Source organism: Episyrphus balteatus, chromosome 2 (genome assembly GCF_945859705.1).
Source record: "Episyrphus balteatus chromosome 2, idEpiBalt1.1, whole genome shotgun sequence".
NCBI classification, from domain to species: domain Eukaryota; kingdom Metazoa; phylum Arthropoda; class Insecta; order Diptera; family Syrphidae; genus Episyrphus; species Episyrphus balteatus.
This window is the reverse complement of record NC_079135.1, coordinates 105,649,076-105,675,104: the sequence shown is the minus strand read 5'-3', so window position 1 is coordinate 105,675,104 and position 26,029 is coordinate 105,649,076. Positions and strand designations below refer to the sequence as shown.

General features: G+C 31.7%; 1 protein-coding gene across 1 annotated transcript in view; it reads left to right on the top strand.

Annotated features, from left to right (window-relative positions):
• The first annotated feature begins 12,414 nt into the window (after positions 1-12,414).
• The window catches only part of LOC129910085 (probable phospholipid-transporting ATPase IM), a 37,492-nt gene continuing 23,877 nt past the window's right edge, over positions 12,415-26,029 (top strand). The window contains exons 1-2 of the mRNA XM_055987346.1: positions 12,415-13,294; positions 13,426-13,484. Coding sequence (XP_055843321.1) covers positions 12,757-13,294; positions 13,426-13,484 — 597 coding nt within the window. The 5' untranslated portion in view covers positions 12,415-12,756. The remainder of the gene's footprint in view (positions 13,295-13,425; positions 13,485-26,029) is intronic.

Genomic DNA, 26,029 nt, shown 5'->3' with positions numbered 1-26,029 from the left:
TGTGAGGTTATAAATCTATTACAAAATAAAATTATATTTTGTATGCAAACAAAATTCACAAATGTGATCGGGTGAATCGATTGAACTTTGCAAGAAAATATAAAGATTCAGAAAAGTGACTTCTTTAAAAAAAAGTGTATTCAATTCATTTACCTATCATCAATTAAAAAATAATAAAATATCTGTTGTGAATAGATTCTCTTTAAAAATACTGTTATTGTAGGTGAACTCTTAGGTAGTTATCACGCCAATTTTAGAATAACATAATTTCAAAAGGTTTTGAGCTCGAAACGAAAAAAGCGTTTCTATATTAGTTTACTTGTAAATTATAATAGCTTTCTCTATATAATTTTTTTTTAATCCATTTTTTAAATGGGTTTTTGAGAAAAACTAAAAATGAAATTGATTTCAATATTACGTGTTCAAAGTTTACTTAAAACCCTGAGAGTCGTTTTCGAGAAAATTGCAATAAATTGAAAAATTTGTACGCGGCAGGTTCACATTCTAATCGAGATATAAAAAAAAAAACTTTTTTCTAATACCTTTTCAGAAATGTCTGCAAGTAAAAATGCTTCTAAATAAACATTGGGTGATATGCATAAAAAATAACAAATGCTTTTACTTGAAAAATAATTGTAAAGTATGAACTATTTTATTCACACTTTGTGCATATCAAACCTACTTATTATTATTTAATAAGTATAATAAATTAATACTTATTAATTTCATGTATTTACTATTTTTTATGCATACGGGCGATTGTCTGGTTCATTTGTTATTTTTTCTGATTGAACTTTGACCTTTATGTCGAATTGATGATATTTGTTTGTAAAAATATGCAACAACTCATTTTTGGAAGGTACTCTGTTCCAATCGGATAGTTAGTTGTAAAGAGCAAATTAACTTTTTGTGGACTTATAAAAGTGTACAAATTAATCAAAATGTTATTCAAAAGAAGGTATTCAAACAATATACAAAATTATTGCAATTACCAACTTTATTCAACTCAAACAGTGGCAATGGTCAAGGTTGCGCTGTGAGCGAATATGACAAATAAAAGTTAGCTAAACTTTTAAATGTCTTGTTTTTAAAGCAATTTTACTGCCATAAGTAATGACTGTTTTAACCAGATAAAGGTCAAAGCTTCGACTTAAATTATATGTTAAACTAGTTTAATGTGCGAGTACCCCGTCTTCCACTATATCCACAGATTTAACTCAACTATAAATTTTTCTTCGGTTGAATGGTTCGTTATAAAAAAAAAGAGTAAGAGTAAGAGTAAGAGTAAGAGTAAGAGTAAGAGTAAGAGTAAGAGTAAGAGTAAGAGTAAGAGTAAGAGTAAGAGTAAGAGTAAGAGTAAGAGTAAGAGTAAGAGTAAGAGTAAGAGTAAGAGTAAGAGTAAGAGTAAGAGTAAGAGTAAGAGGAAGAGTAAGAGTAAGAGTAAGAGTAAGAGTAAGAGTAAGAGTAAGAGTAAGAGTAAGAGTAAGAGTAAGAGTAAGAGTAAGAGTAAGAGTAAGAGTAAGAGTAAGAGTAAGAGTAAGAGTAAGAGTAAGAGTAAGAGTAAGAGTAAGAGTAAGAGTAAGAGTAAGAGTAAGAGTAAGAGTAAGAGTAAGAGTAAGAGTAAGAGTAAGAGTAAGAGTAAGAGTAAGAGTAAGAGTAAGAGTAAGAGTAAGAGTAAGAGTAAGAGTAAGAGTAAGAGTAAGAGTAAGAGTAAGAGTAAGAGTAAGAGTAAGAGTAAGAGTAAGAGTAAGAGTAAGAGTAAGAGTAAGAGTAAGAGTAAGAGTAAGAGTAAGAGTAAGAGTAAGAGTAAGAGTAAGAGTAAGAGTAAGAGTAAGAGTAAGAGTAAGAGTAAGAGTAAGAGTAAGAGTAAGAGTAAGAGTAAGAGTAAGAGTAAGAGTAAGAGTAAGAGTAAGAGTAAGAGTAAGAGTAAGAGTAAGAGTAAGAGTAAGAGTAAGAGTAAGAGTAAGAGTAAGAAGAGCACTTCTAAAAATATATTTTCAATACAGTTTTGTTTTTAAATGTGAGTTAACTGCTTCAATCACATTAGTGTTGATTTTGTATAAATTCCCACAATATACTCTTGTGTAAATTAAATTGACTTTTCCAATACTGAGGTTCTGAAATTTCTCGTTTAGTAAATTCCCGGGAGTATACGTTGACATTGAAGTAAGTACATTAGTACATATAAATTTTCAAACTGCTTTTTTTCACGCGAATCTTCAATAAAAATATGAATGAATAACTAGATTCCCTTAGGTTAAACTAATTACAAATAATAACATACCTAAAACTTTTCCTTTTTTAATCAATAACTTCTGTTTTCCACAGTACAAATATAAGGCATATAAATACAACTCAAATAAGTTTAGAAAAACTGTTGCTCAATGCTTTAACTATTTTTATTTTTCTGTTTTCAGATTGCTGCACTTTGTTCATAATTTTTTCATGGAGTACTTATCATTCACACACTGGAAATCATCAATCAGCCTTAAACGAATGCCTCCTCCACTAAAACCACGACCTCCTGGATAATTTATTAAAAAAAAAAAAAACAAATACAAAATGTATCTGAAACAATATGTGTTTAAGTCAAATAGAAAATGTGGATATTATATTATAACAAAAACAAATAGCAACGGATAATAATTCTATTTGTTTTCTAACTTTTATAATAATTTTCTTGTGGAAGTGTTTTGTGTTTTTATTTACTTCGTTTTTTTTTAAACAGACTGATTATATAATTTTATATTCATAAACAAAAAAAAAATTCAACTGCAACTATAAATTAATAAAACTAAAAAGGACAATTATAGTACAGGGACATCACAATGCCACCAAAGGTGGCAGTTCAAAATGGTAAGTTTTATCAATTTAATTAATAAGTTTATAGTTAATAAGTCTACAGTTGTTTTATTTAGGGTGATTTTGTTCACTAGAAGTTAAACATAACTTGAGGATTTTTATCTTTAACTTCTGAATTTGGTTTTATTCACTAAAAGTTGACGTTTTTAACTTTTGATTTTCAACTCGAGAGTTTATCAACTTTCGGTTTTCTTAACTTCCGGAAAAAGTAGAAGTTTGCCGACAAAACTTGGGAGTTTGCTTCAAAATGTTTTTTTTTTTATTTTTCTGTCAAAATTTTGTTTGTTTATTGTGAAAAAAAATAATGTGCCAAAGCAACACAATTTTGGCATTACCTTTTCTTTTGAGAGGAATCAATGCAAAATGTTGCCCCGCTAGTTTAAAGAAAAAAATTCAAGAACAAAACAAAAACTAAAACCATTTTTTTTCTTATGTATTTTATTAAAACCTTAAAATAAAATATTCTGTCTACGAAAATATTCAATATTTTTTTGATGGCATGGGTTTGCAGCAAGTTATTTTTCTAGATTTCTTGTTAAAAAATTCTGCTTAAGGTCACTGGATGCGACGCACGGACGTTTGAATATTTTCACTTCTATACAATTACAGGAACTTCAATTATAATTCTGCACTTAATATTTTTTTGAAATTGGATTGCTTTGGATTTGAAAATCTTGAAAAACGGTGCGGCGTGCGTACAATCGGACAAAAATAGATTAGTTATTACTTATAAATTACACAAACCAAATAAATTTAAATACCGATTAAAAATTTCTTTAAAACAAATTTGACATTTTCAACACAAGAACGAACAAATTACAAAAAACTTCGATTAAAATGACATTGAACTGGCAGTATTTGTTTGTGCTGTCACAAATATCCTAGGGATATTTTTTAAACTGAAAGTTGGCCAACTTTTGTTTTACAAACTCGAGAGTTGAGAAAACGATAGTGAACAAAATCAATTCTCAACTTTTGTTTTAACTCTCAAGTTATAGTCAACTCTCAGGTTTGTCAACTTGAGAGTTTGCTACAAGTTGAGCAATAGTGAACAAAATGGCCCTTAATGTATTTCATTTTGTTTTAATGAAGAATATAGATAAAATCTATTTGTTAGGTCTTTTTCAATTAAAGTTATTGAGAAGTTTAAATGCCCACCCAAGGGGGTTTGAGAATTTAAGTTGTAATTCTCACAAGAAAACTAGTCTTTTATACAAAACATTTGCATCTAATAAAATGAATCATTAAAGTGAATCGACAATTCCGATCGAATCATGAAACAGAATAGAGCTGAATTTCATCTTATAAATTATATTTAGATATTTAATTGAAATGTGCAAATTGAATCTTGTAAACGCAATGTATGTACCTATTCTTTCAGAAAGAATTTATGAATTATTTATAAATTGGATTTTTTTGTACCTACATTTATTTAGGAAAATGTGCAATAGAAATAAACTTGTTTGACATTTAATGTTTATTTATCTTTAAAATGAAGTTGCAAATTAAAATTGGCATTCTTATTATTATTTTTACGTCGTAGTAAAAGTAATGTGAAATGTGAATCATGTTACATTCTTTCTATTCTCTTGATTTCTTAGCTCCATTGTATCTCAATTAATCATCTATCGAGCTGTATGTATATAGGCATACATAATTATTCCAAAGAAAACTAGTATTGGGTTCTTAGAAATTGTTTTAATTTTTATCTGGACTTTACATACAAAGTACTAGCTTCTATTTATCTAAAAATATGTTAATATTTTCACACTACGCCAAACCTTTGCTGTTTAGAAAAACAGATTGAAAAAAAAAAACATGAAAGGTCTCAACAAGCTTTTCGGCTTTGAATTGTTCCACATCCTTTTTTGATGTTGCTTAAGTAAAAGCCTATGCGTTTAAATAAATCTTCTAAAATATTCATCCAAAAAGTGGAATCAATCTCTGCACTGTTTTGACTGAACCAAAATACTAGCGCTTGATTTTTCTAATTCATTCGACAAAATTTGAAATCGAACCTATTTTGTTTTAATTTTTTTTTTTTTCAAAATTCGGTCAGACGATTGATCATTTCATTTTTTATTTATTACGTCTTTTTATATAATAACACAATAAGATAAATCTTATAAAATAGTGCAAGTTTGTGAATATTATAATACATGGAATATCAAATCAAATGGATGAAAAATGATTACCTTTGAAGCCGCTCCAGTCGAAGTTATGATTGTAATACAAAAATTTAAAACTGGCATTAAGTATTACCCATATTCAATTGAATTTGACGCTTCTAACGATACCTCATTTCTCAAATTACAATAAATTAGTTAAGAACATAGGTATACTAGACCTAGAACAAATGATAATACCCGGCAAAAACATAAGAATTCTTTTGGTTTTGCTATATTAAGATAAAAACCAATGAATATTTACCAAAATTTTATAAAATTTTTTTCTATTAAAAATATTAAGAAACCTATATGGAAAAATTTTAATAAGTCATTGGTTTCACTAATAGTCTTAGGTCCATTTTCTTCACTCGGAGTTGAACAAAACTTGAGAATTTTTATATTAAAAATGTTTTCATGTTTTTCTTAGGTCCATTTTCTTCACTCGGAGTTGAACAAAACTTGAGAATTTTTATATTAAAAATTCTCAAGTTATGTTCAACTCCGAGTGAAGAAAATGGACCTTAGTAGTTCTAAAAAATGATTAAGCTTTCTAAAAAGGTATCATATGCTATAATAGTTGTTTTTCGATAATTTTTATAAATTATAAACCCTCTCCTCAATGCAAATTTTGATGTTATCTTGAGACTACCAACACAACTTGTCCATACTCCTTAACTTTTTTTGTCTAAATATTTTTCAGTTGCAATAACATTTTTTTTTAATGCAAAATACTTTTAGTTGTAAAAGTATTTTTTTTTAATGCAAATGTTTTTCAGTTACAATAAAAAATTTTTGTTTAATGCAAATATTTTTCAGTTGCATTTCAAATCAGGATCAGGATTAAAAAAAAATGACAACCTTGACTCTTGAAGCTTTACCACTTTAATTACATTTACTTAATCTGATCCAAAAACAAAGCGTTAAAAATAATACACTGAGGGAAAAAAAACTTAAAACCAACAAAAACCATGTTGATTCAACTATTTTTGAAAGTAGAACATCGTTAGTTTAATGGTTGGCAGTTATAAAACATCTTTAAATTAAAGTTGTTTCGACTTTGAAATTAAGCATCAATTTATTTAAAAAAGAAAAAAAAAAACATTGGCAGCCACTAGGGATCGATCCTACAACTTCTGGGTCACAAAATGCAAGGAAATCTAAAGTCTTCTTCTTCTTACTTTGTTCCAATTTTAATTTAAACAAGTTTTGTGTGAGTTTTTTTCCAAAATTAAATCAACGTGGACCATATAACATTTTACTTTGCTATTTTTCCCTCAGTGTGGGGAATTCTTATGTCCGTAAAAAATCTGACACTCGCGAACGCCGATATTTCATGTACAGTAGGTGCCCACATGATTATGACCGATGAAAATTTTCACAAATTTGTTACGATAAAAACTAATTTTATTTTATTTTTTCTGTACACTAATTAGTATTACGGCCTTCTACTTTAAAGCTAAGTGTATCACGTATTTCCTAAGTAAGAAAAATTAAAGAATAAACAGGTTTGGTATTTTTCCCGGGATGAATTATACAAATAACGCTCTTTGGCGATTCTCAACTAACTCATTTAGGTAAAAATAGAGTTCCCGAAAGTATAAAGGCATTTTTCGACAAAAGGAAAGCACACGAAATATTGAAAAAATGGTGGTCCTCTATCGTCATAAATTTTGTTGACTTTGCCTGGTACTCTATCGTCATAAATTTTGTTGACTTTGCCTCTTAAAACAAAAATTAGTAGTGGCATAATGGATTATACAACCGTTATAATAATATACTGTAGGTACAGAAAAAATAAAATAAAATTAGTTTTTAGCGTTCTAGTTAAATAATTAGTAACAAATTTTTGAAAATTTTCATCGGTCATAATCACGTGGCCAGCTACTGTATATTCTTTTTCAATGCTTTTTTTTCACTGTTGAATCTTACTTTTGATGGACGTTAAGATACAGAGAATTTATTCTTAAGCCGAACAACACTTATGCGGAATACTTTACCAACCTCGATATTCATCACCTCTCTCCCATTATAATACAAAAGGCATGTAAAAACAATGTTCAACGGTTATTTTTAAATTTATTTTTCCCTCTATTTGCACTGTGTTAAAACCTCATAAGGCGTTTATTATAAAAAAAAGTTAGTTATATTTCTATACCTATCTAACTTATTTAACAAAATAAATCTTTCAATAAAATCCTTAAATTATTAAAAGAAACGTAATTTAGGTACCTATTAACATAAAATACCACTGAATTGAAATAGGCTCATAGTCATTCGAATCTATGAGAATCAACAAGAACAAATCATATTGCGATAATTAAAAGAAACATTCAACAAGTATTTCAAAAATTCACATTTGATTTGGTTCTAAGTTGGCAAGAGAAAAATAATGTTAAACCTTTCCAAACAACCATATCGCTGAAAATCATGAGAATCAACAAGAACAAACCATTTTGTATCAGTTTAAATCAAAATATTATAAACTTAAACACCAAATAAAACAATTTGTGTTTTATCTTCAACTTTGAATGTATTTCTATTTAATTTCAAATAACTTACAATACGCAAGTACAAATAAGTAAGTACATACAACACACTCCCTTACCATTAAAATTATACAATGAACAAACTTCAATTTTACTATAGACAGATTTTATAGCATGTTAAAATAGTTTAATGAAAATGCGAAATGCCAACAAAACAAAAGCAATTTCATTTTTCATTACAACACGTTACAGCGCATTTTTATATTTTCTCACTGAATACGTTCATTTTAGATTTTTCCGCATGATGTCACACAATTTGTAACAACAACAAAAATAACATTCGGTGCTTGACCACACTCTCGTCTACTATTAATTTTACCATACTTCTTTCTTCTTCATTTTTCTTTACCTTTCTCGAAAAATAAATGGTGGTGGTATAAAAAAAAATCAATGACGTCATACGAGCAAAATGACAGGTCCTTCAGAGAGACTCTTTTTGTTTCAACTCAAACAGCTGTTGTAAGCCGCTCGCTGTGTCGCCGCCGCCGCCACTATACCGCCTCTTAGCTGTTATTAAACATACTATATATATTTTTTTTATAGTTTTCTATAAAAGATGTAAAGGTGAATGTGTTCAAAAATTGTGCAGTGCATGTTGTGTGTCATGAGAGTGGATGAGAAAAAAAGCAAAAAAAAAACTATTTCAATTGTATTTTTTCTTTCGCATTTCGGCTCTCACTTTATACAAAGAGTGTGTTTCGGGTTTTTTCTTTATTTTTGTTGTTAGTTTAATTTCTTTATATTTTTAATTTCTGTCGTTAATCGAATTTTTTTATCGTCTAATCCATATTTAATTTAATAATAAATATAAATTAAATAAATGCAAAAATTAAGAAAAAAACTATTTTCACTAAGTGAATTTATAATTTAAAGAAATTAAAAACAAAATAACACAAAAGAAAAAAAAATGTTAAAGCTGATTCATTTCACAAAGTGAATGTACTTACGTACATTAAAATAAATCTAACCTAACCTACGACAGCTATTACCTCTAGGAAAAAAGTTCGTCGTGTTGTCTTATTCGTCGCTGAGTCGGTCGAAAAAAAATGAAATAAAATTAAAACACTTTAAGTCGTTTTGTTGTGGTTTTCCTATTCTAAAAAGTTTACATAGTAATTTTAACTAAGAAAAAAATTCAAAGTAAACAGTTTTCATTGTTTTCCCATGAGTCCCAAATAAATCCACGGTTTTTTAGAGGAAGAGTTTGCTAAAAAAAAAATTTTTTTTTTAATTAGCAATGTTTTTTTTATTTAAATTTTCTTATGTAATTACATGTGTTGTGCACAAATGTTGGTTGAAAATAAATTTATTTTTTTTATTTTGGTGTTGCTCAAAAATATCCAATTGAAATGGAAAGTGTTTTTGAATGACGAAAAAAAAAGATGTGGATATTGTGATGATGACCCAATCCCAATTTGCTTGGGTGTCTTCTTGTTTTTTTTTTTTTTTTATTTGTTTGTTTGTCTTTTTTTTTTTTTGGTGACAAATGCATTATGTTAATGCATGCAGTTTGTTTGTGCATTTGCAATGTTTACAATTTGAAGTTATTGTAAATAAAAAAATGGCACACCTGAGTCACGATTCACCTTAGATAGATGTCTTGTCATTTTTTTTTTTTTTTTTATTGAAATTGAAATTTGTCAAATCAACGTCAACTCTTAAAAGGAAAAAATCATCATCATCATGAAAAAAAAAGTTAAACATGAACAAAAGTTTTTTCTTAGAATTTTATGTGACCACTAAATGTAGTTCAAGGGAGTGTTGTAGTAGACTTTGCTGTGTGCGACTTTGATTGTAAAAATCAATAAAAAAGAGGAATATAATAAAACAAAAAGTTTATTCCACTCAGAGTTTAGAACAGAAGGTTGTTTTTTACCCTATACTTGCTAATATAACTATCTCGTGGCTATCTTTCTATAGGGTTCGTGGTAGTGTTGTATTATAATAAGTACAATAGGTTAGATTCCATTCAAGAACTTGTGTAGGTACATTGCGTGTGGTTTTATCCTGGAACATACCTACCTACAATAATATTATTTTCTGCATGCAATGTCACAATATATTTTTCAAGTCTAAGGTAAAAAAAAATTCTAATAGTTTATGGATTTTCAATGTTATACAGTATTGCTAACTTTATCAAAATTGTGTTTTTTTTTTGTTTTTGTTTTACTCCTTTGTTTTAGCCCTATCTGAATGGGTGTGTATCTTCAAATAAATAGGAATCAATCAAGCAATTTTGATAATACAATTAGACGTTTAAGTTCATGGATGATGAAGGGTGTTCGTTTTTAGAGGTTGTTGAATGAAGCATTGTCAAAGAAGTTCTTATCTAGCGTGTGTAAAAAATAAACATTGAACTTAAGTTAACACACGCAATTGTATTTTTTTTTTTGTACTGAAGAATTATAATTTCATTATTTAAACAACTGTAAGAACCTTAACCTTAAAACGGGCCCTTGGAAACTTATTTTGGCAGAAGAATGCAATTCTATTCCACTCATTTCATTTTGTCCAGCTTTCAGGTGCAAAAGTTCAGAATGAGGAGAGTTGCAAAATTTTCCAACCTTTTCAATTGAAATTAACAAATCTATTGGCATTTCCAAAAACTAGTTTTTAAGAATTTGAATTATTGTTTTTGTAGTCTAGATCCCGCCAAATTTTCAACTACTGTATTACGAAATAATAACCCAAAAATTACTAAGAAAAAAAAGAGAATATTTTGTAGTTTATGATTTTTGCCTCTATAGGATGGCGTCATAATAAATTTAATGTGAAGCCAACATAGCCTGTAATCAGCATACTAGCAAGACGCTTCCAACGCTACCTCTTTTGTTAAACTACGATTAGTAATTTTGAAGCTATGGTGCCACAGATGAACATACATAATAATATAATGTTGTTGCAAAAAGCATTACTTTCATTGTGAACGCAATTAACAGACAAAGCCAATAAGGGTAACGCATGTATTATTCATAACCCTTAATGTTGCTTGGATATGAGACAGCAGCCCTGGCCCATTTTGCGCCTATAAATCAACCCCAAAAAATTAAAAATACCCTATTTTTTCATATTTTTATCTCTAACCCTTTCTGGCCCTATTTTGATAAGAAGTTTGTGCTGGTTGTTACTAGAGCAGGGGCGATATTCTTATCCAGTGTTGGGTAAACGGCGGATGTTTGATCATTCATACGTATAGTAGGAATGATAGTATTATACGTATGATACCTTATGAAAAAATAAAAGTAAAGAGGCACCACTGTTTTTTTGAAGAGGCTATAAACTGTCATTTTTTTTTCCTTTAAAATCAAATGATGAAATATCGAAAAATTGGAAAAAAAAAACAAAAACTTTTAAATAATAAATAAATAATTAAAAATAAAAACTATTTTGATGGATTAAGTATAATAGGTTGCGTATGCGTATAATTACTTTTGTGATTGAGTGAATTTATGTGCCCTTTGTTATAAAAGTGTCACTTCTAAAAAAAAAACAAATAAATCTTCCATTAAACTAATTTTATTAGAATTTAACGGTCAAAATAGCAGTAAATTAATTTGTTTATTTCCCTTAAATTGTTTTAAAAACCAAAAACCATTTTAAAGTTATAAGGCTAGTTTTTTTTAAACAATAAAAAAAGATTTAGCCCACTTTCATAATTAAGGGAAAATGTTAGTCCGTGAACGCCAGAGTCTTCTTAACTGACTTTAGAACTATGCCTAAAATTGTCTAGCTAAAATGTGTATAAATCACTACATCTTGCGATTTTGCTGTGAACGCAATCATGTACATTTTTGTGATAAATAAATCGGTTGAAATCCCTTTATCACTCAGATAAAATAAACCGTAGCTTTTCTTAACACAGCAATTTTCAACAAGTACCTAAATCAAAAAATGTTTTGTGCCCTTTAGAATATTTTTTTACTCTCCAATTGAAATATTATCAGAGATGAATTCCTTATCTTAAAATCTATCATGTCGTGTTAAAAAACTATTAAACTCAAAGTGGTGTACTATGGGAACACCATTTTTTTTTTACTTAAGTAACTATAGGTATAGTTCAGGATTCGTTAAAAAAAATTGAAGATCCATTCCAATCGTTTTTCTCTGAGTCAAAATCGGAGTTGTAAAAATATCAATTAAAAATAAAAAATATTTTTATTTGCAATAAGTTATTTTCAATGCAAATATTTTTCAGTTGCAATAACATATTTTTAATGCAATTTTTTTTTTCAGTTGCAGTAATTACTTTTATTTAAATCAACTAATTTTCAGTTGCAAAAAATTTTGTTTTAATTGCAACAAATTTTTTTTTTTTAAATTTGAATTTTAAAACAAATGCATTAAAAAAATTATTTTTTACTATCCTGGTCTGAATATATGTATGCAAGCTAAGCTATCATAAAGTCTACTACAACTGATGATATAAGAGCAAATGTTGGAAGGAAACTTAAATAATATTTAAATTGAAATTTCCCAAGACTTGTTTTAAGCTGTTAAAATTTGTATTATTCTAACAAAGTCAGGAAAATCCTTTGAATTATTCCGAAAAAATCTTTGAGGAATTATTAGTAGTGATTTGATCTTTCAACTGTAAATCAACGGCTAAGGATCATTAAAAAAAAAAGAAAAAAAAAAGAATCAAGCTAGGATTAGGTAGGTACACACGGTCTGAAATTTTAATAGCACTGAACTCGTCCTTTGACTTTTAGGTTGAAACAGACACTTTAAGTGACAAGGTATTTAATTCAAATAGCGGATAGGTTAATATTTCCAGTGTTACTTCCTTTAAACAAGTGTATTGCAAAAATTAATATGAAAAATATTAAATTTGAAAATACCTACTGTACATAACAACAAAACACATTTAAACATAAGTAAACTCTTCCTCTAAATACCGTCATATTACGTTAAAGTTTACAACGCCTACATACTTTCATAACACATTTGCTTATTTTTCCTAGACTCCTTATAACCGATAAAATGTTTAACAGTTTAAATTCTAAAAAAGCATGGATTCAAAGATATAATATTTATTTAATACTAAAGCACCATTAAATCCTAATACAAATAGATGATTGCATGTATGTTTTATTTGAAATGAAGTTATTAAGTTCCTTTTACTAAAACAATTACTACCTACTATACACAAAACAAAAACAACAAAAAAAAAAACATACAAAATGCATGTAACATGTAACGCTGGTTCTTTTGATGAAGAATCAATAACCCCAGCTAATAGTGAAGACACATTTTTTGGTAACCGAAGAGACTTTAGCAAATACACTTCCATATGTAATCCAAAAAATCACAAATTAAAAACCAGAAGTCTGTATAGTTTAGCCGTTCCGCCGGAAAAAACTGAAGAAATCAAATTACATCGCAGATCCGAGTCGAATATTCAAGGACTTTCGGATTCAAGTACATCGGCGTGTAAAAAATTAAATTTGACCAGCAACAACGTTGAGATATTGTATGAAGTGCACAAGTCTGCAGACACTGAAGATGATTCGAATGTAGATGAAGAAAGTAATTCACCGGCAGCGGGTAAATGTTGTAGCAGTTTGTCATTTAAGTCGGTCTTAGGTTTTTGGAAAAAATCAAATTGCAAGTCTTCAAAAAATACATTAGGCCTCGAAGTTGACGATAATCTCATGTCCGATAAAAATATACGTCGATTGTCACAAATCAGGCGACGACGAAATTCCTACTATTTTTCGGGTAATATTTTCTTTGTTTTTGTACTAAAATTGTATAACTTATTTTTAACTATAACGAAAAATAAAATAATTATTTTTAAATTGTATAAAATATTTTAACTCACTTTTGAAACAATTTATTTTTTTTTACAGACAACGAACGAAGAATACGGGCCAATGATAGAGAATTTAATGCGCAATTTAAATACGCTGTAAGTAAATTTCTTATTACAATTAAAATATTAGCTCAGTCAAATTAAAAAAATGCTATTTTTAAAAATCTAAGCTGGTGTAAACATTGTTTAAATATATAAACTGTTTTAGATTATTAGTTCTCTTTTTTTTCGATGGAATCCGTTTTCATAAACTTTTTCCATAATGATTCTTATACTTTGAATACTGTTGTTGACTTACCCGCGATAAACAAAGCTCATTCTATCCGAGAGCACAAAAGTCGCAACCCAGATTTCTTAATTGTTGGCTTTGAAGATTGGAAAAAAAACTTTTACTCCCCTAATTATAAACATTAGATCATCTTCTTCAAGACTGTATACGATAGCTATGAACTATCGGAAGCCGTTGTCTTATTATATTTCCAAATCGGTGGTGCCCTGAAATAATGTCGAGTGAAATAACACCCAATTTCAATTCAGCGATATTTAACTTTAACGATGAAAAACAACGTTAGATTTGCACTTTATCCCAATTGAATCGGTCATTTAAAAAACCATACTAAAGTCCAACATTTTGAATTTTTTAGGATCCAATAAAAACTGTTTCATGCTGAAGCAAACGAGTCTTGAAGGACTTTTTTATGCTTAATTTAGTATTTGAGTTGTAAGAAGGTAAAATGTAAAATAATTTTTACAGTTTTTTTTTTATAAATAATTAGGAACGAAACCCGAAAAACTGTTTTGGACTTTGAAGGAATAGGATACCTACGTCCCAAAAAGCTAATGATTTGTGTAAAACGTATAAAGGCCCAACTATAATAGGCATATGCGCGCATCGGCTTATGTCAAAATCGAACGAACTGCTTCGTCCTGTTTCTGAAAACATGAGGAGTAGCCATAATGAACATACGCGCGCATAGCCTTCTGTCACAATTTACATTTTTGTTTTCCATAATTTTTGTAAAATTACACAAAAATATTTTTAAAACTGTTTTTATTCAATTCACAATTCGTTTATTACATTTTTATTAAGTGAAAATTAATTTAATTTTTCCATTTCCCTTGCATCCATGTTGCTTACATTTTATTCTGAGAAATTTACTTATGTCGTGCGGTTAAGAGTAGGGATGCAACATCGTTAAAAAAAACATCGATGTTTGAATACATCGATGTTTTATTCACAACATCGATGTTAAAAAAACATCGGTTCTATCTTCGATACATCAAGGGGCACGGTAGTGCCCAGCCAAGTTCTCTAGCAACTTTGGCACTACACCCTTATTTACAGGAAACAACTCAGGCCATTTTCGACCCCCCTCTAACTTCCACACCAAAGATGCTAGAAATTTCAAACTCGCTACATTTGTTGAACTAGTCAAAAACAAACACCTCACAAAATTTCAGCCTCCTACGATGAGTAGTTTCTGAGATATAGGGCTTCAAAAATCGCAAAAACCGTAACTGACTGACTGACTCACTCACTCACTCACTCACTCACTCACTGACAGATCATCAAAATTATGGAGAACTTCCCGATATCGTAGAAACTTGAAATTTTACACGGTGATAGGACTCGTGGTGTATACAAAGGAAAAAATCGAAAATTTGAGATTTTCAATTCAGGGGGCGTGGCATCCGCCCATTTCCACTGAATTTTCATCAAATATTATGGAGCACTTCTGATTATCGTAGAATCTTGAAATTTAGTGGAATGGTAGAGCTAGTAGTTTATACAAAGGAAAAAATTTAAAGTTTGAGAATTTCAGCCAGGGGGCGTGGCAACCGCCCATATCCGCTGAATTTTCATAAAATATTATAGAGCACTTTTGATTATCGTAGAATCTTGAAATTTGGTGGAATGGTAGAACTGGTAGTTTTTACAAAGGAAAAAATTTAAAATTTGAGAATTTCAGCCAGGGGGCGTGGCAACCGCCCATTTTCACTGAATTTTCATCAAATATAGAGATTTTAAAATTCTACAGCCATACCTTGCAAAAAGTAGTGAAATCACAACAAAAACATTACTGTTAAAAAAAGAGCCAAGTTCTCCTATGTTGAAATTATGCTGGCACAAAAAGTATTGAGATGTAAAAGTGTACCAAGTTCTAAAGTTTGGGTTCAAATTCGTATCAATAAAATTTTGATTGTTTACTTGGCAATTTTTTAAATAACTTTACAAATCGGTAATTAAAAGAAAAATTGTCAAGAGAACAATCAAAATTTTATTGATACGAATTTGAACCCAAACTTTAGAACTTGGTACACTTTTACATCTCAATACTTTTTGTGCCAGCATAATTTCAACATAGGAGAACTTGGCTCTTTTTTTAACAGTAATGTTTTTGTTGTGATCGATGTTTTCCCGATGTATTTTTGTTGGACATAAATACGTTCTACTGTATCTAAAGAACAAAATATTTATGTCTTATCTTTTTAAAACCCAAAAACCTAAGTTGAATTCAATTTTTAGGTACCACAAAACAGACAAATTTATCAACAAAATGAAACATATTTTCTTAATACGATTTTCGATTTTATTTATATATAAATACCATCAATTCTAATCAAATGGAATCAATTTTTTTAACGTTCAGAGCTCTGAACGGAACTCACAAGCATGTCAATAATGGTCGCCATAGGCTTACACACCATTAGGCCAAGCGGGGCGGTGCCCCGGGGCCCCAACTGACGCTAGGGCCCTGACTGGAGACAATGCAGAGAAGGAAACTGTTATTATAAATAAAGTAGAAAAAATATTACCTCAGGGACCTCAAAAAATGCTACTAAAATAATCTAAGCGACCAACAAATAATACTTCTAGGGCCCCCAAAAAAAGAGAAAGGCGTATACATATCCTTTTTAAAAAAATGTCTATATCGAAATGGCCCCTTAAAATTAATATTATCCCGGAGCCCCGGCAACTCAACGTACGCCTCTGATGGTCGCCTTCTGATTTCTGAACACACAGAAACAGTCTTTTGAATGAAAACATGAAAAAAAAACTTTGAAACTTTGAACACTAGACAAAAAAGATTGAGTTTGAGAGTTCAAGTTCTGTTATTATGCAAAAAAAGGTGTTAAGTAAACATTTTTAGTATCATTTTAAGTAACCATATGACCAATAGTATTATCACATTGCATTGTTGCTGACACGATGGGAAATGATTTCTTACCAGTTCCCACTGAGTGTTCTTTTTAAGTATAATTATGTATTTTTTTGTATTCTATCACCCATTTTTACCTTTCCTACCATATCATATTTCCACCCAACTCCTACTTCTGCGTGAGACCAGACGAAATAAGATCATTTAATAAAAGTTCAATGTTTAGTCTCACGCGCTGAGTGTTCATTATGCTGACTTGTCATTTTTGGCAAAGTACCTTTAAATGATCGGCATAATGGGCACTCGCTGTCCAACCACTTTCAAGTGAACATCAAAATAAAAATTGTAATCAATAATAATAAAAAAAAGGTGTTTGTATTTTCAAGGTTCTAAAGTTTAAAGAACATTTGGCGACCGTGACAGGACCTACTAAAAGAGTTTAGTGGCCTGTAAATTAATAAAACAAAACAAAATAAAAGAAAACAGTGTTGTGAAGTGAGTCGTTATTAAGAAGACTAAAAAAGAAAAAAAAAAAAAAAGGAAAAGAAGTTCCTTTCAATTACTAACAATTCAATATAAAAAATAATTAAAATGGTGGCTACAATTGAAGAACTTACCAATCAGCAAGAAGCTGTAGGAAAAGAAATCTGTACACTTGCTCGCAATTACGGAGCCCCCCAGGGGGCGTGGCAACCGCCCATATCCGCTGAATTTTCATAAAATATTATAGAGCACTTTTGATTATCGTAGAATCTTGAAATTTGGTGGAATGGTAGAACTGGTAGTTTTTACAAAGGAAAAAATTTAAAATTTGAGAATTTCAGCCAGGGGGCGTGGCAACCGCCCATTTTCACTGAATTTTCATCAAATATAGAGATTTTAAAATTCTACAGCCATACCTTGCAAAAAGTAGTGAAATCACAACAAAAACATTACTGTTAAAAAAAGAGCCAAGTTCTCCTATGTTGAAATTATGCTGGCACAAAAAGTATTGAGATGTAAAAGTGTACCAAGTTCTAAAGTTTGGGTTCAAATTCGTATCAATAAAATTTTGATTGTTTACTTGGCAATTTTTTAAATAACTTTACAAATCGGTAATTAAAAGAAAAATTGTCAAGAGAACAATCAAAATTTTATTGATACGAATTTGAACCCAAACTTTAGAACTTGGTACACTTTTACATCTCAATACTTTTTGTGCCAGCATAATTTCAACATAGGAGAACTTGGCTCTTTTTTTAACAGTAATGTTTTTGTTGTGATCGATGTTTTCCCGATGTATTTTTGTTGGACATAAATACGTTCTACTGTATCTAAAGAACAAAATATTTATGTCTTATCTTTTTAAAACCCAAAAACCTAAGTTGAATTCAATTTTTAGGTACCACAAAACAGACAAATTTATCAACAAAATGAAACATATTTTCTTAATACGATTTTCGATTTTATTTATATATAAATACCATCAATTCTAATCAAATGGAATCAATTTTTTTAACGTTCAGAGCTCTGAACGGAACTCACAAGCATGTCAATAATGGTCGCCATAGGCTTACACACCATTAGGCCAAGCGGGGCGGTGCCCCGGGGCCCCAACTGACGCTAGGGCCCTGACTGGAGACAATGCAGAGAAGGAAACTGTTATTATAAATAAAGTAGAAAAAATATTACCTCAGGGACCTCAAAAAATGCTACTAAAATAATCTAAGCGACCAACAAATAATACTTCTAGGGCCCCCAAAAAAAGAGAAAGGCGTATACATATCCTTTTTAAAAAAATGTCTATATCGAAATGGCCCCTTAAAATTAATATTATCCCGGAGCCCCGGCAACTCAACGTACGCCTCTGATGGTCGCCTTCTGATTTCTGAACACACAGAAACAGTCTTTTGAATGAAAACATGAAAAAAAAACTTTGAAACTTTGAACACTAGACAAAAAAGATTGAGTTTGAGAGTTCAAGTTCTGTTATTATGCAAAAAAAGGTGTTAAGTAAACATTTTTAGTATCATTTTAAGTAACCATATGACCAATAGTATTATCACATTGCATTGTTGCTGACACGATGGGAAATGATTTCTTACCAGTTCCCACTGAGTGTTCTTTTTAAGTATAATTATGTATTTTTTTGTATTCTATCACCCATTTTTACCTTTCCTACCATATCATATTTCCACCCAACTCCTACTTCTGCGTGAGACCAGACGAAATAAGATCATTTAATAAAAGTTCAATGTTTAGTCTCACGCGCTGAGTGTTCATTATGCTGACTTGTCATTTTTGGCAAAGTACCTTTAAATGATCGGCATAATGGGCACTCGCTGTCCAACCACTTTCAAGTGAACATCAAAATAAAAATTGTAATCAATAATAATAAAAAAAAGGTGTTTGTATTTTCAAGGTTCTAAAGTTTAAAGAACATTTGGCGACCGTGACAGGACCTACTAAAAGAGTTTAGTGGCCTGTAAATTAATAAAACAAAACTGTTCTGAAATGTGCTGCACAAACATTTAAAAAAAAAAACCAAACATTAACCAATGCACCCTAAATTATTCTATGTTTCATTTTCATCTATGTTAAATTCTTTTATGTTCTCTTATCTTAACGGCCAATGCAGATTTGTACTATTTCTTGCTTATCAACTAATACTAATGCATACTTAAAAACTACAGCTAAGCTAATTTTCGCAAAGCTAACTCGCTCTCTTGCTGTTTGACCATCACCGTGTTCACATCAAAAATTGTTTAGCTCCGCGATAAAATTTATCTAAATTCTGGCCTTGAACTTTTATTAATTTATTTTTATTAATTACATTAAATCATTCATTATTAAAAAACTATTTGCTTTATTTCTTATTTATATACATTTTTTGGTCCTTCGTTGTCGGATTATTAAAACAATTTTTTAATTTTTTGGACATTGTGAAACGCAATCGTGGTAAGACATTTAATTGAAAAACAGTTAACTTGTAATTGCATATGGCAATTAAAAGTGGCATATATGTATGGATGAAATATGATTTTTTTTAATGTGCATGCTAAAATAGAATAAAATAAGTGTGTTAAATCATATATGTATTATTAAAATTCTATGAAACAAATGAGTGATATTGAATACAAAGACCAGAAACAGTTTTGAACATTTTATTCGAATTTTTGGCATCATAAATTATAATTTAGCAATTATGAATGCAATTAAAATTAAACGGGGCCATGCCAAAGGCACTTTGACTCGTGCGGCGGGGTATGCAGATTCTTTACCAGAAGACGTCACGTTATCAGAGCTTGAGATTCGTTTAGAAAGACTTTACCAAGCGTGGTTAGATTTCTTGTCTCTAAATCATGAACTATGCGATTTTTGTGATGAGGAAAATTTTGTTGATCCGGGTCCTGAGTTCGGAGATTACGAAGAAAAATATTTAAAAGCCCATTCGGTTTTTACAAATAGGGTTCGTGAATTAAATTCTCAGAACGTTAGCGCTGACGACTCAATAATAGAAAAATTAGCAGATCAACAGACTTCCTTTTTAAAAACTTTAAACTCCGCAACACAAAAATCATCGGTTAAGTTACCAACTGCTAATATTCCCATTTTTGATGGCAAATATGAAGATTGGTCCGAGTTTAAGGATCTTTTTCAAAGTTCGGTTGACCGGAATACAAACTTGAGCGGTTCTCAAAAGTTTCAATACCTCAAATCGTTTCTGCGAGGTAATGCTGCGGGCTTACTAAAACATATGCGATGTTCGGAAGATAATTATATCGAGGCTTGGGACAGGTTAGAGGCAAGATATGAAAAAAAGAATCTTATTGTGCAGGCTTTTGTTGAATCTTTTCTTTCGTTACCTTCGTCCAACTCCGAAAATATTCAGTTACTCCGTAAGATCACAGATGGGGCCGACGAAGTTATTCGTGGATTAAACGCATTGCAGTGTAACAATCGTGATCCTTGGCTCATATATTTGCTACTGCAAAAGGTAGATTCGGACACTAGACAAGCTTGGGCAGATAATTTAGGTGCCAAAGAAGATCCTTCGATAGACCAATTGTTAAATTTTCTGCAATCTCGGTGTAGTGTATTAGAAGCATGCAGTTCGGTTACATCAACACGAAAGAAACCCCTCGCATCAGTTCGATCACATTATGTAGAATCAACACAAACTTGCCCCAAATGCCATGGTAGTCATATCTTGCCACAATGCACAGATTTTATTAGTCTCGATGTCGTTTCTCGTCGTGAATTTGTCAAAAAACATTCGGTTTGTTTTAACTGCCTTCGTCAAGGTCATGGTTCCTATAAATGTCGGTCAAACTTTCGGTGTAAGACGTGCAAAGCTCGTCACCATTCACTTGTTCATCCTACACAAAATCCAGCAATTGAAGCTTCTTCTTCGAATAATATTCAACCTAACAATACAACACCGCCCACAAATCCTACGATTGTTTCTAATCATTCGCTTGAATCTTCTTGTTCGTCTCAAACAATTCTTCCTACAGCAATTGTTAAGATTCAAGATAACCAGGGATCTTTTCAAAACATACGCGTGTTGCTCGATACAGGTTCTCAGGTTTCGTTTATAACCGAACGTGCAGTTCAATGCCTGGGCCTTAAACGCAAACGATCTCGTATCCCAATAACAGGAATTGCATCAACTTCAGCTGGTGTAACTAATGGATTAGTTACCACCAACCTTCGCTCTCGTTTTAACTCTAGTTTCGTTGAAGTTGATTGTTTCGTAATTTCAAAACTTACTTCGGTATTGCCATCGTTTTCAATCGGTAAGATAGATTCAAGTCTTTTGCTACTCGATCTTGCAGATCCAACTTTTAATGAGCCTGGCGAAATAGATATTTTGATAGGTGCAGATAAGGTGTTTAGTATCATAACTGGCCCAGCAACTCGAGCAGATCATCAATCACCGGAAAGGATTCCCACAATATTTGGCTGGGTTGTTGTTGGTAAATTTAACCAAAAACCTTCTGGGGTTGTTAATTTCTGCACAAAATTAGACTTTAGTCAATGTTTCGACCTTGAGAGGTTTTGGAGGTTAGAGGAAGTGTCATATGTACCTGTCCTTTCTTTAGAAGAGCATCAAGCTGAAGATAGTTTTACTAACACTCACTTTCGCCATTCAGATGGAAAATTTGTGGTAGAATTACCTTTTAAGTCAAATCAAAGGACTTATTTCGGAAACTCTCTTTCAATCGCTTTAAATCGACTACAGTCAATCGAAAGAAAATTCATTTCAAATCCTGATTTAAAAAATCAATACACAAGTTTTATGAATGAATACTTATCACTAGGACACATGGAAGAGATACCTTCAAATGAGATCGCAATCGATAACAACAGTTGTTACTATCTACCCCATCACGCTGTTTTTAAAAATGATAGTAGCACAACGAAAATAAGGGTAGTTTTTGACGGTTCAGCAAAATCTTATAATAGTACTTCGTTAAACGAATGTCTTCTCGTAGGCCCCACAATTCAACGTGATATATTTTCGATATGCCTTAGATTTCGTCGGCATAAATACACAATATCGGGGGACATCGAGAAAATGTACCGTCAAATATGGGTATCACCTAAACATACCGACTTTCAAAGAATAGTTTGGCGAGAAACACCTGAAAGTCCTATAAAACATTATCGTCTTCTTACGGTCACTTATGGCACTGCTTCGGCACCTTTTCTAGCTGTTCGATCACTGAAACAAGTAGCTCTTGAATCCGCTCTTTCTCATCCTGTTGCTTCATCCGTTATCCTTAACGACTTCTATGTCGACGACGTAATGACTGGGGCAGATTCTATCGATGATGTGATTAAGCTGCAAAAGGATCTTGTAGAACTATTAAAATCTGCCGGATTTCATCTCAGAAAGTGGACAACCAACTGCTGGCCCTTGCTGCTGTCTATGCCAGAACAACAGAGGGAATTGTCTCCAGTGGAATTTGAGGAATCAAGCTCAGTAAAATTATTAGGCTTGCAATGGTGTCCATCGAGGGATTCTTTTTCCTACAAGGTTCGCTTGGATAAATGTCACACTGTCACTAAACGTCGGATACTCTCTGAATCATCTAGAATTTTTGACCCAATAGGATTTTTGGCTCCAGTGGTAGTTGGGGTTAAAATTATTATGCAGGATATCTGGAAAGAAAAGTTATCTTGGGACGAAGTAGCTCCAGAGTATCTTGCTGATCGCTGGACATTAATTCATCAAGAACTTCATCAGCTTGAAAATCTGAGTATCCCTAGGATAATGTGGTCGAACAAAACCAATTACGAATTGCATGGCTTCTGCGATGCATCATTAGACGCATATGGAGCTGTTGTTTATTGCAGAAGCGTTAACCCAGACAAAAGTGTATCAATTTCATTGGTGGCAGCTAAAACTAAAGTTGCACCTATTAAAATACTCTCGCTACCCAGACTTGAACTCTGTGGAGCTCTTCTTTTAACTCGTCTAATAAGTAAAATTCAGATTTCTTTACAGGAGAAAGAAACCAAAATATTTGCTTGGACGGATTCAGCCATAGTTCTTCATTGGCTGTCAGCACTCCCAAAAAGATGGTCGGTATTTATTGGCAATCGCACGTCGGAGATATTGTCTTTAATACCTCGTAAGATGTGGAACCACGTACGCTCGGCCAGCAACCCTGCAGATATTGCTTCTCGTGGTATTTCACCATCACATTTGTGCGCAAATGAGATGTGGTGGAAAGGACCTCATTGGCTCAGCTTGGACAGAAATCTTTGGCCTACATCAACCACCGTTTGTGAAGAGTTTTTAGAAGAAGATTTAGAAGAGAGAATAGTACCCAAAACAAAGGTATTTGTATCTAATTTACAAACTAACAATTTTTTGGATCCTATTATTGTAGATAAATTGATTAAAAAAGTATCTAACTGGAATAAACTTATTCGTATAGTTGCATATGTGCGCCGGTTTTTATTTAACTATTATCGGGACCCTGAACATCGTAATTTTGAACCTTTGTCTACTAAAGAATTGTTACATTCTAAAATTGTTATTATCAAAAAGGTGCAGTTTTCGTTGTTTTCGTTTGAAATCGATCTTCTTAAGAATAATAAACCATTGCCTAAAAGAAATAAACTTGTATCGCTCACCCCTTTTCTTGATTCCTACGGAGTGCTTCGCGTTGGAGGTCGTATTCAGGAATCAACTCTGAGTTACGATCAAAAACACCCTATGATTTTATGTAAAACTCATCCGATATCTGAACTTATAATAACTTATAAACATAATCAATATTTACATTCGGGAGTAACATTAACTTTTTCGTTAATTAAAGCAAGTTTTCACATACTCGGCTGTAGAAATCTCATCCGTAAAATAGTACACAATTGTGTAGTTTGTTTTCGTCAACGTGTTGTAACCTCACAGCAGCTTATGGGTAATCTCCCAATTGATCGGGTAATTTATTCCCGACCTTTCAGCAAGGTTGGCTGTGATTACGCCGGTCCAATCACGTTGCGGTCAACTAGTTTACGAAATCCGAAATTTGTAAAGGCATATATAGCCTTATTCGTTTGCTTCGTTACAAAAGGAATCCACCTGGAACTAGTGGGAGACCTCTCGACAAATGCGTTTTTGTTAGCCCTAGATCGTTTCGTCGCGCGTCGCGGTAAACCAAGCGAAATTTGGAGCGATAATGGTACTAACTTTCATGGAGCAAAACGTACTCTCGACGAAATGTATAGTCAACTTATTAGTCAACACCATAACACCATTGTAGCTGATCACCTTTCTAAAGATAATATAAGTTGGAAATTTATACCTCCTGCTGCCCCTCATTTTGGAGGGCTTTGGGAGGCAGGTGTAAAATCTGTCAAGACTCACCTCAAACGAGTTATTGGTGACAGCAAATTGACATACGAAGAGATGTACACTTTATTAACAAAAATCGAAGGTCTTCTCAATTCACGCCCAATGTGGCATGTATCAGATACAGAACCGACTGCATTAAGTCCATCACATTTTATGATTGGGGAGCAATATATCGCAGTTCCTCAATCCAATATTTCAAATACTAACATTAAAACTAATTGGTTTGCTTTACAGACTCTCCTCAAAGGCTTCTGGAAGCGATGGCATCAGGAATACCTGACATCCCTTCAGCAACGACCAAAGTGGCAACAACGGAAGATGAATCTTCAAGTAAATGATGTCGTCCTTCTCAAAGAAACTAATTTGCCACCTTCAAAATGGATTATCGGTCGTATCACAGAAGTCCATCCTGGGAAAGACGGTGAAGTCAGAGTTGTTACCATTCACACGAATTTTGGAACCTACATTCGTCCTATTGCTAAAGTAGCCCCACTTCCTAGTGCTGAAAGACCGGAGTCTTCCAGGGGGGGCTGAATGTTCTGAAATGTGCTGCACAAACATTTAAAAAAAAAAACCAAACATTAACCAATGCACCCTAAATTATTCTATGTTTCATTTTCATCTATGTTAAATTCTTTTATGTTCTCTTATCTTAACGGCCAATGCAGATTTGTACTATTTCTTGCTTATCAACTAATACTAATGCATACTTAAAAACTACAGCTAAGCTAATTTTCGCAAAGCTAACTCGCTCTCTTGCTGTTTGACCATCACCGTGTTCACATCAAAAATTGTTTAGCTCCGCGATAAAATTTATCTAAATTCTGGCCTTGAACTTTTATTAATTTATTTTTATTAATTACATTAAATCATTCATTATTAAAAAACTATTTGCTTTATTTCTTATTTATATACAAAAACAAAATAAAAGAAAACAGTGTTGTGAAGTGAGTCGTTATTAAGAAGACTAAAAAAGAAAAAAAAAAAAAAAGGAAAAGAAGTTCCTTTCAATTACTAACAATTCAATATAAAAAATAATTAAAATGGTGGCTACAATTGAAGAACTTACCAATCAGCAAGAAGCTGTAGGAAAAGAAATCTGTACACTTGCTCGCAATTACGGAAAGGATGGTCCAGGAAGGAAAACCCTGGATTATTTAAATGCGCGGTGGACAAGATTAAATGAATTATGGGAAGTATTCGACAATGTTGATAGCGAGATAAGAGACAATTATCCGCAGGTAACTGAACACGAATACTTCACTAAAGGTTTTTACGATGGGGTAAAAAAAATTCATGATCAAATGAAAGATGACATCATCAAGCGGTTTGCAGTAGCGGAAGAAGAAAAATCTGATGGGGCTATAGAGGAGACCGCAGCAGTCCATCCTCAGCCGGAGCAGCTAAAAGAAGCCCTCTTAGGACCAGCAGCCGTTAAGCCCCCAGCAGGGCATTCAGAGGGAGTTACCGCAGCAATTTCCAAATTTAACATACCACCAGGGCTGACAATAAAGCCCACTTTAATAGATGACACCAGTGTAAAGGTCAACAAGATGACTACGGATAGCAAATTCCGATTACTCTGCAAAATATTTCAAGGAGGTCTTAATAAGTGCCCATTGAAATTGCGG